The following is a 13034-nucleotide window of genomic DNA, read 5'->3' on the forward strand; positions in this document are numbered from 1 at the left end:
TAACTTACCTTACTTATAGTTTACCATAAACATCAGAGGGGAAATTTCATTAAAAAATGTAAAGGCCTCATTGAATTTCTCGCTAGGCCTCTACGAGCTATTATCATCTAGCCAGGCCCTAAATTTACAAAAGAAAATTTCGACTGTATCTTATACCTGGTTATTCGGACCAAATTCACTAGCTGATTATGATTTTACCATAAAAATCAAATGAGCATTCTCATTTCAGCTGGAGCGTTTAGACTGAATAACCCGGTATAAATCATTCAGTGTATCCTATGGTAAGTTACGTCTTTACCATCAATGTAAAATGATAATGAACTATTTGAGCTTTCAAACAAATGGCGCTAGGGACAATGCAAAGCGTTTACAATTTGGCTTAAAGTTTCTTTTCGAAAAATCACATCTTTCGTATCAATTAAAATCTTTAAGTTCTCTCGCTATCGCCTAATCCCTAATGCATGTATAACTTATAATTAAAAATATAACAATCATTCGAATTGATTATATTCTAATTCTGACATTAACCAGCAATATTGAAACTCCTTCTGTCCAAGAAGTTGAGTGAACGTACTTAATCATGCAAAATTATTCGAGATCATTGGCAATATCCAAAATTGTCCACATAAGCTCCATATGTTTACGTGACACGCGTGGTACGCACCTGCCAATATGTAACCACGTTATTTCATAGTTTGGACCTATATATACCCATTCATCATATATATACCTTCATATAATTACACCATTAAAAATACCCACACCACACAAAGCATGAGAGAATTTCCCGCTGTACGAGATCCGCGTGCTAGGTGTGTTAAACGTGTGTAGATATAGGAGTAGGTCGCGGTAGGTGTAGATACAGTAGGTGTATCCATACAACATCCATCCGCGGTTTGGCGTAGCGCGTTTCTGTTCTTGGCACAGTTTCTCACCGTCTTCTCTTGTGCGCGGAACGCGACACCAGATCCGCAATTCGAGCGACGGAAAAAAAAAGATTCGGAGAGACATGAATTTACGTGTTTAAGCAATCCATCTGACGTAACGCGGTCGAATCTCGTTGTTAATTAATTGCCGAAGATTTTGATAACCGGATATAATATTGCTTGCTCTGCGCTAAGTTTGCGAAGTATCAAAAATTTCTTCGACGGATAAACAACTTGGCATACCGGGTGAGTACAGATACTCATAGATAAATAACAATTGGAAAACTATTGTATAGATGGTTAAATGCCTAATAATTAGTCACTTCTGTATCGGGTGATGATCCCAACCATATGATCTACCAAAATGATATTGATTGGTACAGAAAAGGATCGATACGTGTTTTTGAGTCAAGTTAAATTTAGAATTCTTGGCGATGACGTTGCCGCTATCATTTTCAAAGCTCCGTGAAGCCGAGAAGAGTAAAACGATTTTTGCGCAAAGTCGATCCAACGTGAACAGATTACTATTGCGTTTTACTTTCTTTTCCTTGATATAATTATTTCCTCTTCGTTAATCTCTTCACAAGCAAATATGTATATATGCCTATAGAATGTATATTCATAGAATTTTTTTCGGTAAGATTGTACAAGTGGTTTGTTCTTGATATTTTTTTTATCCAATTCCTAGCATGTGGCCTACAAATAACTAAATTTATCGACGACTCTTGACGTCTTACGATTCCACTACATCTTATATATACTTATATACGTTACTACATTATCGAGTTGCTGTTGCGTTAGCTGCGTGCGTGCAATCTGTGTAACAGCTGACAGGTCGATTCAAAATTAAACAATGAGTGCGTTACCTGTATATGATTGCGTGTCTCGTCAGAGAACTGACACAATACCTATAATTCCTACAATGGTCATTTTTTACTGGTTATATTAGACCTCGCTAGATGGCGCATCGATCTTCTCTTTTTCTCACTCTCTTTCGACTCTTTTCTCCGAGGTGAACTGGCGGGACGACAGAGTTCAGTTTCCATATGAGGATCGTTAAGTAGTCGCATGAGAAGGTTGTTGTCCGTGGCCATGACGATCGTCATGGTCGCCTACTGCGATTCGAATGTACGTATATATGCACACATGGTCATATGTGAAACACTTTATACAAGCAGAGGAGTCAGACTTCAGTGTCGCTTGACCTAAAGCAAGAAGTTCATAAAGATCACGATATTAGAAAAATGGTCAAAGTCTAAAGGCTAAAGTAAAGTATATTCACGTTTGGAATTATAATTTCCAATAACATTGCAAGACATGCGCTATAATAAATGATGATGTGATACGTATACTAGAATAAATGTAACGATCATATATGCAACATGTATTTAAATACGTATGATGCTTGTACAATGTAAAAGTTTGATTTTTTTTCTTCCAAAATTTCGAATTCCTACAATTTATCTCTTTCACGTTAAACCATACCACGTGGTCTGGCCTGGAATAATAAACTGAATGTCGAAGGTCGTGTGTTGTTTTGACCTGTTTTAAAAATAGCATAACGCAATTCGTCAATGACCTATATTCCTCTGCTTCACGTAAGATTCCCAAAATTAAGGGAGAGTCATAGCGAAAGCGTCATCTTGGTTCTTCTTCATTTTATTTCTAAAGATCAATTCCTTAATGTGATTCGTTCCTTATCGTTCTACTGGATTCACTCGTTTAATCCTAACTGACGAACGTCGATTGACCTAGTTACTTCCCTTTGAGAAATGCTCGATTTCACGATACCCCTATATCCATTCATGGATAAAGCCCTCTATTAATTCGTAGCCTGGGATTACGTCACGCCATTTCCGAGGCCTGACGAGCTACGCTTGAGCACCTAAGCGTCCGCAACACGTTTCGTATTTCCATACAGTACACGTGTACTTACGTACATTATACATTACATGTGTTAATATGATATATGATAAACAGAACAATCTCTGCACCATAATACGTTGCATTGCAATGCACAGTGTGGTGCAGTAATTGTGGTATGGTTTGAATACGCCATATCATATACATACATTCTTTAACAAATTTTGATACGCTGATGCACCGTACTGTAAAGTCGCGTATAAATTGCGTAAAAGTCTTCTAAAAATTATGAAGTTTATTGTACAGTCCTAAATATCGTAACAAATATTTTTCTTGATTTCAGGCACATTTTTGTACTCTCTTTACTGTTCCAAAGAGTACTTCCCATCTTGACAAGGAACAATGGCACTGAAAACATGCTGTTGTTGTATCCCGCTCAAAGAAGGCACTATAACCATTGGTATACTCGGTATTGTATGTATGATATTGTTTAAACATAGTAAAACGATGATAAAAATTATAGGGTTGAATTAGAATATAATATGCATTATTTTTTAATTTTTTTTTATAGATATTATCAGTGATAAACATCATAACGCTCTTCACTACCAATATCAGAAACAGGATTATACTCATTGAATATCTTGACAAGTCAGTGGTTGTGATTATTCTGACAATAAATCTCATAATGACTATACTGATCTCGACTCTTCTGATAATAGGAGCGATAAAGGTAATCAATGTGTTATGATCATTATTGAATAATTCCTTTTTTTACCTAAATACTATTCTCACAGAGAAACATCTATCTGATGCTTCCTTGGGTGATACTTGGAATCATGTGCGTCGTGGGGCTTGTAGGGAGCGTCTTGTACACGGTTATAATGCTGTACATTCAGTCTAAGGTCTTGGACGGTTCCTTATACTTGTTGTTTGGTATTCTGGCAATAGGTAAGTGAAATATGGTTGAGTTAGAATGTAATATTATGATGATTATTTGATTCGATTATAATTTTTGTCATTAATTAATAATTACTTTAGTCTAGTCATGTAATGATTAAAAAAAATTATTTTAATATATTCTTACAGTGATATACTTATACATATGGGGTGTGGTATACAGCTACTTCCAGGAAGTAAGACTAACGAAGAACGATGGAAAAATGGGACCTTATGGAAAACCCTATTATTATCGACGACCTTAATTGGCCTACACGAGGATGACAGAGTAAGAGCATCCCGTAATATGATCCCTCAGGAATCAAATGTCCCTCGCGATTCTGTCAACGAGATATTTTTCATATATTTCGCTATACGACTCGTTAAACGAATTGTACTGCATAAGGGAGATTTAATAATATATGAATACATACGAATTAAGTAATGAAAATGATGCAAGGATGAGACACGGGTGTTGATTCACGTCTTTGGACTTGAATCGTCTGGCTGAAATTGACGTGTACGAAGGGTCACATGCTTCCAGGCGATACAAGCATGCTTAATCGTCAGGTTAATAATATTATTTAGACTGTGTGAAATTAATAAGTAGTTTATCATCACTGTCGCCAATGACGAGACGAACATAATTAAAAGGAGGGGTCGACTTTAAAAATTTTAATGAATCGTTATACCATTTAAATTCCGGCTCTCTACTATACATTGTATGTAATATATGTATGCTGGCACATATATGTATACGTTTGTATAGCAATTCACATGCGTCAATGGGAATGTTTTTTAACCTGTGTTACTCAATGCTAATAAATTATCGTTTTTATTGTTTTAATGATCTCGTTCATATATGTTCATTGACCTTTAGGTGGATCTTATGAATTGATGGAATCCTGTGGGAATTTATATACTTTAAAGGTGAGTCACTAATAATTGTGATGAGCTGACATTTTGCTTTTTTTTTGACACTTCAATATTTTATTTGAACGTTATTAGGTTTATTACTATATTTCATAGTTGGTTGGATATAGAGTTTTCATATTTTTGGATTATTTACATTTCTGTACCAACTTCCACGTACTGACGTATCAGTAATGCCAAACTAGCAGCACCCAAAGCAGTCGAATGATTATCACAGCCAAAATCAGTAGCTGAACTCTCTCTGCGATTGCGGATTCTGAGATTCTTAAAATTTCTGGTATCGCTCTTGAAACTATGACAAATTAATGTCAAAAAGAGATTTAGAATTTTTTTTAATAAATAGACTTACCCAAAAGCACTGAAGCAGCCAGCATAGTTTGGCCAGCTGAGTATGAGACTGGTATAATGATCATTGGCGAATTCTAGAAAACCCTCCATGCCGCATAGTAAAACTGTAAATAATATATTTCCGAATTGTGAAAATTCGTTAAAAAATTATTCTTAGAATTTTTATTTACTTTGCTCAGTGGCGAGATCGCGAGCCATTTCCGGAAATCTCGTTGCTTCCAGTTCAACTAAATCTTGTAAGATCCGTTTACAGTACAAGGGTATAAGTTGTGTAAAATTGGTCCTGAGGTGTTCCTGACATCCCAACTGAAATTGAAAAAGATTTTTAAACTCATAGCTAAACTATTAACAATAATCTAATTTCTTGATAACACTCACCGCTCTGGCTAACTGTATATATAATAATCGATGGGTCAAAGGATAGCCTCTTGGATTGTCATCTCTTAAAAGCATCTCTGCACAGTCATTAGATACTTTGCAATTCCTTTGGAGTACACCCAATGACAAATTAATTAGACAATTGTCGCTGTCATTCTCCTGAGGAGTACCCTGGTACATTATTCTCTTGGTACAAAAGCTTGTCAATCCTTCACCAGCGACAGGAATCTTTCCCAGAAGACCCAAACGCCAATGAATTGGTCTGATCCATATTTTCGGTTGATTCATTATGCGAATTACTGTAAAAGTAACTTCTGGCTTATCTATTATTTTAGACCGATATTTATATGTAATATTGAAAATGATGTATTTTGAATTAAAAAAAACAGAATCTTACAGGGGTGATACTGTTCGTTCTTCAAATTGATTATGGACATTGTGTTGATTCTGGCATCTCTAGATATCCTCAAAATATTTTTCAAAATCCTTCGATATTGTTTGTCGAGTACATTCAGTTTTGGATGTTCCAGACAAGCCATAGTATTAGCTGTATTAAGTATGTATTTGGTATTGTATAACTTTTAATTAACACATTCAGTTACTACCTTCCACTAACGTGATACCAAAAATGGCGTCCACGTTCATTTGTTCAGGTCGCTTAGCCATATATTCCACTGTGTCGTGTAAAGTTTTTAAACGAGTCCCTAAAAATAATTATGCCCGAACGTATCCATAAGATATAATGGTATTTCTTGTTATCTTAAGTAAACGTATTTTACCAAGTCCCACTGTTGTCAAAGCGGCGTTGACATACTGCAAGATAAAGATAATCACCAGAAATAACACTATGCCAAAATTTTGTAAAAAATTCCGAAATTTTGCACGGTCCATGTTGGGTGCGTTGTCGCGAGTTGAAATGCCAGAGAAACGGTGTTCTCCGTTATATATATATGGAATGGAGGTAGAACGACATTTTGTTTCCGAGCAACCGAAATCCTACTGTAAATTAAAATGAATACCAGGCTTTTTAGAAGATCAGGATGGAGAGTCTATTATTGTTGGGAGCTGCGTAATGCAAGGAAATTGCGTATCAAGGTGTGAGGGAAGCCGGCTTAGCGTCGCTACAACGTTCGCTGATTCCATAGCTTACGTGAAGACGTCAAATGAAATGTAATAGTTCCCGTAAAGAAAACACATTTTTCCAGGAGACGTGACAGAGTCTAGAATGAGTATAAGAAACAATGATGAACTACAATTGTATATTTTTGAAATGCTCTTTATTAAATTTATTATCAGCTTTTTCCTATTGATAGTAATTATTTCATATCTACCGTTGTACCTACAAGTGTATTTGTTACTGAAAAACATTTTTGAGAATAATGCTGACTATGATTATATACTGATATTTATTAATGTACTAGGATCCGCATACATGCGTTGCCTTAAAATAAGAAATCAATACAAGCTCTGCTGATAAGACGATGATAGTTCCAATACAAATAAGTTATGTCAAATATCCCATGGCAGATAACACAATCCCGTGTTATTAACGTTTTACATGCAATCAGGATGGAACGGATTTAGGTACGTGCCGGAAACGCATCCTCTGACTCCGTGGCCTAATTTAGTGCAACGTCCAACTTTTTTTTTAGTCTGTAAAAAATAAACGGTATTATTTATTTTTTAAATTATTTTATCTTTATTATTTAAATTACCACTTGGTATTCCATGTGGCAGGGTGTTCCTACGCCATCTTCTTCAAGAACATCTTGAAGAGAGTTACTCTGAAATGAAAGAAGGAAAAAACACTACGTGAAATATATATGAATTTAATTAGCCATCTAGAGGATCATTCTGCAACTGTTACTATAATTGAAGGATGGTTCATGGGTAACATAGGATCCTCGATGTCGTTAAACAGTTCAGCAATTCCAGCAGACGCCGATGAGTCGAATAGCGCCATGGCGGATAAAACCAGAAGTACGCAGAATGTTTTGGATATCCTTAAAAAAAAGTTTATGAACAATTAATTGTCGTTGTACGTATCCTTGATAAAAAAGATGAACTTTCTTACATGGTCACGAAGTAAGTATGGCAAAGCACCTTCCGACGTAAGGATGGAACTTGACTATTATCGGAATGCTACAATTCCAGAGTTTTTATACGGCAAATGAAGCCTGGTAGTGACCATTTCAATCAGAAAAGGTTTCACTTCCCACTGTTACAGTCCAGAACACGCTTGTATTTCTCACCATTCGACGGAAATTGACAATTAATCACCGAAACCTAGGTAATCTCGGTATAAAATTAATTTTTTATCTGGATGATTGTCTAGGAATTGATATTCCTTGTTCGGACGAAGGAAAACAAATTTGTAGGTGCGTGTGTATACATATATCGATTCATGGAAGATTTTTTTTGCTGCTACATATTTACAGTAGTGGAGTACTCCAATACCTGATAATATTTTTAACAAGGATTCAATACTTTGCGAATGAAGTAATTTTATGTTTCTTTTTTCAAGACAATTTACTAAAATAATAACGTTTATACCGGTACAAGCAGTATAGAGGTTATACTGCATGGAGATAAAAATTTAATCCTTATCGTACATATTAAAACGTGTATGCCTTCGGACTGTGACTAACCTTTTATTTTCTTTATTATGTGTATTTCATTTTTGAGGAAACAGCAGTATGGTATTCGCCTGGGACCAGCTTGCCAATTTCATACTTTATATAAATTGTTAATAACCTTTTAAAGTAACGTACTTACTGTTCTTTCGTAATTCGCCTGTTATCCCATGGGGCTGTGATAGCTGAAATTATCTTTCACGTTTAATTACCACAAACCCACAATAAAACTATCATGGTGGGATCACTGCAAGTGTATAGTATTTCTATATAGTAATTATTGCTTCCGAAAATATAGTAAATGTATATAAATATGTAGGGTATATGAACACTGGGGCGACGTGCGCGCTTTCGCGCGTAATTAAAGGTCCGTTTGCACCGCAGCGCTCAGAATATAAATGTATTATCACACTGTACAACTATAATGCAAAATTACATAATCATGATCTCGTTGGCAACTAATTAATCCATTAAATTTGAGTTTCATCCAAATTCAATAATTACTTGCATTTCGGATAGCCATTTTGAATTCCCTTATTCAGACCTTGAATTCGTATTCGGTAACTTGGAGAACCCGATTACCGAATTTCATCGAAATCAAGTAACTTTTTGCAATCAGTCTGCCATATTGGATCCACCACTTTGAATTTTCTAATTGTTATTCCAAATTTCTGTTTAACTACCAGAGCAAATTCTTGGGTTCGAAATTACGTAAAAATCATTTAAACCAATTGCATAATTGCAACTCTCAGCCAATAACACAATGGAAATTCCTGTGAACGCGCTGTTGTATTGTTGATAGAGCTGCACTCTGGGACTGAGAATAAACAAATTATAAGATATATCATACATGATCATTCCAAGGATGTAGTATTATTTAGAATAGAGATTAAAGGGAAGATGCTCAAAACGCATCGCTTTTAGGCGATACCGAAATCATGGCGCTAAAACGTAGCGGCGAGTCCGGGACTGGGATTTTATGATCATCACCTCCGTCGATAATGTATATATCCCGTACATACATACATGTTCCTTCGTCGCTATTTACCGCCCGTTCTCACAGTGACTCTGCGAGCGAGGCCGCTCCTCAGATATTGCCTAAATATTTTTTTTCTTTGTAATCTTAAGTTCGAGCACATAGTGTAAACTCGATAAGATTTACCGTGGCAAAAGCCAGCACCTCATGCCTATCTACACAATATTTATCCGTTACACAACACAGTTTTATTAACAAGTTCTTAAAATTAAAAAATACATATGTTTTGTACAATGTCATATAGCATTACTACTTTTGGTATAATTCACGTATACGTAACTATGTTACGCAACATTAGCATGCTCAGAGAGCTGTCTGATTTTTCCAATGCAGTAATGCAAATTCAATATTCTATAATTTTCTTACGCATTCTATACTGTCTATTAAAATGTCAAATTTACATTTTACTTTCTAATACATAATGGGGTACATTATTCAGTTTTTCACCTTGTGCGTATATATTAACAGTATTATTATGCTGTCATTGGTAAAGACCTATCGGGATACAGCGACGACGTATATTCCCTTGGTATAATTAGCAGTAAACGTAACCTTATAATACAAAAATAATAAATATTTGTTTTCATTACATTTCCATAATCAGTCTTTCTGTGTTTACCTGTGAATACATGTATACATTTATGAACGACTAGCGCGACATTTAAATCACGCAATCCATTAGATATACTCGCGAACACTTAGAACGTTGACTCAACAATTTGTCAGCTCCAGTAGAAATCTAAAGACAGCATTATTGATTACCGATCAATTTGACTATTTTGATTTTCACGTATGAACCTAAGGCTAGTCGATCCACCTTAGTGAACCCTATAATATCGTTTATTTCAGCCAGGTATATTATTATTCAGAAAGATTCCTTTGTAAGATAAGTCCTCATAACTTAATAGGCGTATAATAGTACCAATACGGAAAAATTTTAATCAGGCCATGAAAAGTGGAATATTTTTTCATTCTCTTTTTGTAAAATATTTGACTATCATCATATTGAGCGTTCTTCATAACTGCCATTAAAAATCATATTGTTATTCACTAACAGGCATCACGCATGAAAATTTCCAGGTTCGATTTTATAATCTACGATTAAAAAAGTGGTAAGTAAAAATACTCAATTTACATTGCAGAATGTTACAGATCGATGCCAAGTAGTTCGCGACTATCTGTACTAGATAATCGACGTCGTAAACTGCGACGACGAAACTCCTTCCATCAGACGGATGCACGTTTCACACGAAGACCAGTCGTGATCGATGGTGGTCTGTATCCCTGATACCCTGAAGAATCCAAGAGTTCCGTCGTTCCAGTACCCAAGCAGGTGCAGGAACATACGCTGACGCAATCATCGGTATCGTGAATCATAGGAACATGGCCAGCCAAGAGTTTCCCGTTCACTGCTACAACTTCACCGTCAAGAGTCAAAACGTGATGGGATGCTGGCTGCAACTCGTTATCCTCACGTCGTACGTCTTCGGCATTCCTGAAGGAGACATATAAAATATGTATTAATAATTATGACGTAAAAAGTGGAAAAAAAATTTGTATACTTCTATGTGACTTACATAGTCATGAAACGAAGTACGAGTAAATTTATGCTAGCTGCAACTACTGCTAGACCGAACAGAATGAAGACCAAACTCAGTGCTACGTATCCAGGCTTGTTTGACAGAGCTTGGTCGTTCTGAAAGAAAAGTATGAATTCTTGTACAATGATAAAAATTGATAACAAGTTTTGATATGATATGTTTGATTGATAATCGATTTTACCTGAAGAGCAACATAGTCACCGAAACCAATAGTGGTAAGTGTAACGAAACAGTAATAAAAGCTATCAAAGTAGCTCCAGCCTTCGTATCTTGAAAAAACTGCAGCTCCTGTTGTGATTATTATACTTGACAGCATTCCTGTCGCTAGCATGAGATTCATCTCGGTGGCTTCTGTCTTTTGACACTTTAAGTATCTCTTGGCACGTCTAATGACCACTGATGCAAATTTATTTAAACGCTCGCCAATACTTTGGAACATGACGAGACCTAATGGAATTCCAACCATGGCGTATGCCATGCAAAATGCTTTACCGCCTATTGTCACGGGTGTGGAATGGCCGTAACCTGGAAATTGTAAATTAGTGAAAGTAGTACCGAGAAGATATTGTGGTTTAAAAATAGTACTGTCGTTTACCAATCATTGCCAGTACAACAGTAGCAAAATAAAAGGCTCCAGCAAATTTCCATTGTGGACCAGCTTTGTGAGGCTTATTTTCAATTATGACAATCTCTACCATACGGTAATCCTCTGGTGTAATATTGTATTTTCTCATCATATTACGTCGAACCTCTAAAATAATTATTAATACTCACTAACAATATAATCTCTTTGGTTATATACACATTTTATAATTATGATATTCTTTAATTAATGATAAAATTACCTGAAAGAAATTCCCAACGTCTTCTCTCTGTATCCGACTCCAAAGCGTCAAATACCGCAGCACCGATTAAAAGATAGGTGAAGGTGCACACTACCAATGATAGCGTTCTGACGTTTTGTCTTTTCATCTTTAAATACGTATTTCCAAACTTACGTCTGAAATATTAAATTCAATAAAATCGTTCTAGTTTAAATGCAGCACAACATTGTGCTCACGATGATATGATCTTACCTTTAATTTATATGGTATACGTACAATTTTTCTTATTTCATTTAATTCATTTTGACAATATATGCCAAAATTGCATCAACTTCAAGCAGACACTAAATAACGAATAAAATTCCATAATCGCTGCTCTTCAAAATCCGGGACACAAATCATCACTGTACATAGAAAACATTTATATAAAAGCTATGGAATAATCGCAATATTTAGTATTTCGGTATAGAAACCGTAGTGAAACTGCTACACAGTGGAGATGAAGTATTGATCAGACTTGCGCGGAGGAAAGCGCCATAGAGATGAGGCTAGCGGTTACGATGGCAGAGATGAGTAAGGAAATACCTGGAAATACCGTATCGCCTAAAACCGTAGCGTTGTGCATCTCCCTACTCATCTCTGACAGTGGTGATGCAAGCAGCCAGTGGTTGACTGATAACGCTGATATGATCAATTAAAGGTCAAACACGTTTGTTATATTTATGTTACATTTGTACAGTTATTATGTAACAAAATAGAATTTATGTATTAAAAATATAATTGGTACAAGTTGCGTTTCTTGGATTGTAGGAAACTGGCAGTCGGTTAAGTAAACCCCACGGCATCTGATAAATGTAAACGGGTGCGTCACAGATATGCACGTACCAGTTGTTGTTATGATCCACATTGTCGAATTATAGCCAAGTAATGAATTTTTAAAACCATCTTTTTGTGCATTCGTAACGCTGGCATTTCAGTTAATCTACGAATCAGCTCGAAAGCGTCGACTGAAGGTAAATTGATTAGGAATTCTCGTTCGTTCGACGTCGCGCGATCTGACATATTGACGGATCATTGACACTTCTGCCACCTGTGAACTGCATCAGGTATTACGTTTTTAACCCAGGTAATCCGTGCATTTACAATTTCTAAACAACTGAACGTCAACAACGTCCTTTGAGTGCAAATCATTGGGTTAGTATCTCATCACCAAGGCATTATTGATACTCACTGTACAAACTGCATTTGAAAAATTTGTTGCATAATGGAAACACTGCCTACTAATACTCTAGTGCGAAGGAGTACTGATTGGTACATGGATTTACTAGTATAAGCTCCTGTGGCTGTGGTACTAGTATAAGCTCCCAGAACCCGGTAAGATGTCCAAGTCCGTTTATTTTCTGTCAGCTACCCTTTACTATTTGGAAAACTGTATTATCGGCAAAAAAACTCTTTTCGCACGGATACAGTATTTTAGGCATCACTAATATATTCAAAGTGCATTTACGTGAATAGAAAAATAATTTTCCAATAGTAGTATAACAAGGGGGGGG

General features: G+C 35.9%; 4 protein-coding genes across 11 annotated transcripts; 1 reads left to right on the forward strand and 3 right to left on the reverse strand.

Annotated features, from left to right (window-relative positions):
- The first annotated feature begins 885 nt into the window (after positions 1-885).
- LOC107265884 lies at positions 886-4575 on the forward strand. Of its 2 annotated transcripts, XM_015735773.2 has the most exons (6): positions 886-1172; positions 1876-2054; positions 3133-3263; positions 3361-3522; positions 3587-3740; positions 3879-4371. In XM_015735773.2, exons 3-6 carry the CDS (start codon positions 3192-3194, stop codon positions 3992-3994), a joined length of 504 nt encoding a protein of 167 aa, XP_015591259.1. In that variant the 5' UTR covers positions 886-1172; positions 1876-2054; positions 3133-3191; the 3' UTR covers positions 3995-4371. The 2 variants fall into 2 exon arrangements, with proteins under 2 accessions (XP_015591259.1, XP_015591260.1); XM_015735774.2 differs by lacking the exon at positions 1876-2054 and having other exon boundaries at positions 888-1172; positions 3879-4575.
- A 136-nt stretch (positions 4576-4711) lies between these two features.
- Positions 4712-6292, reverse strand: LOC107265883 (UPF0764 protein C16orf89 homolog). The gene is made up of 6 exons (XM_025083071.1): positions 6167-6292; positions 5993-6091; positions 5785-5934; positions 5388-5686; positions 5180-5315; positions 4712-5113 (listed from the first exon to the last, which is right to left on the reverse strand). Exons 1-6 carry the CDS (start codon positions 6276-6278, stop codon positions 5007-5009), a joined length of 903 nt encoding a protein of 300 aa, XP_024938839.1. The 5' UTR covers positions 6279-6292; the 3' UTR covers positions 4712-5006.
- A 482-nt stretch (positions 6293-6774) lies between these two features.
- LOC107265886 lies at positions 6775-7598 on the reverse strand. Its single transcript, XM_015735775.2, has 4 exons — positions 7462-7598; positions 7255-7390; positions 7103-7171; positions 6775-7040 (listed from the first exon to the last, which is right to left on the reverse strand). Coding segments are annotated over exons 1-4 (306 nt in total). The 5' UTR covers positions 7464-7598; the 3' UTR covers positions 6775-6941.
- A 1623-nt stretch (positions 7599-9221) lies between these two features.
- On the reverse strand, positions 9222-12381 carry LOC107265896 (two pore potassium channel protein sup-9). Of its 7 annotated transcripts, none has more exons than XM_025083065.1 (7): positions 12367-12381; positions 11734-11885; positions 11503-11657; positions 11253-11408; positions 10839-11182; positions 10634-10752; positions 9222-10551 (listed from the first exon to the last, which is right to left on the reverse strand). In XM_025083065.1, exons 3-7 carry the CDS (start codon positions 11627-11629, stop codon positions 10284-10286), a joined length of 1014 nt encoding a protein of 337 aa, XP_024938833.1. In that variant the 5' UTR covers positions 11630-11657; positions 11734-11885; positions 12367-12381; the 3' UTR covers positions 9222-10283. The 7 variants fall into 7 exon arrangements, with proteins under 7 accessions (XP_024938833.1, XP_024938832.1, XP_015591280.1 ...); XM_025083064.1 differs by lacking the exon at positions 12367-12381 and adding an exon at positions 12067-12236; XM_015735794.2 differs by lacking the exon at positions 12367-12381 and adding an exon at positions 11955-12236.
- Between the last annotated feature and the right edge of the window lie 653 nt (positions 12382-13034).

Source organism: Cephus cinctus, unplaced genomic scaffold, assembly GCF_000341935.2.
Source record: "Cephus cinctus unplaced genomic scaffold, Ccin1 Ccin1_scaffold0240, whole genome shotgun sequence".
Taxonomy (NCBI): Eukaryota; Metazoa; Arthropoda; class Insecta; order Hymenoptera; family Cephidae; genus Cephus; species Cephus cinctus.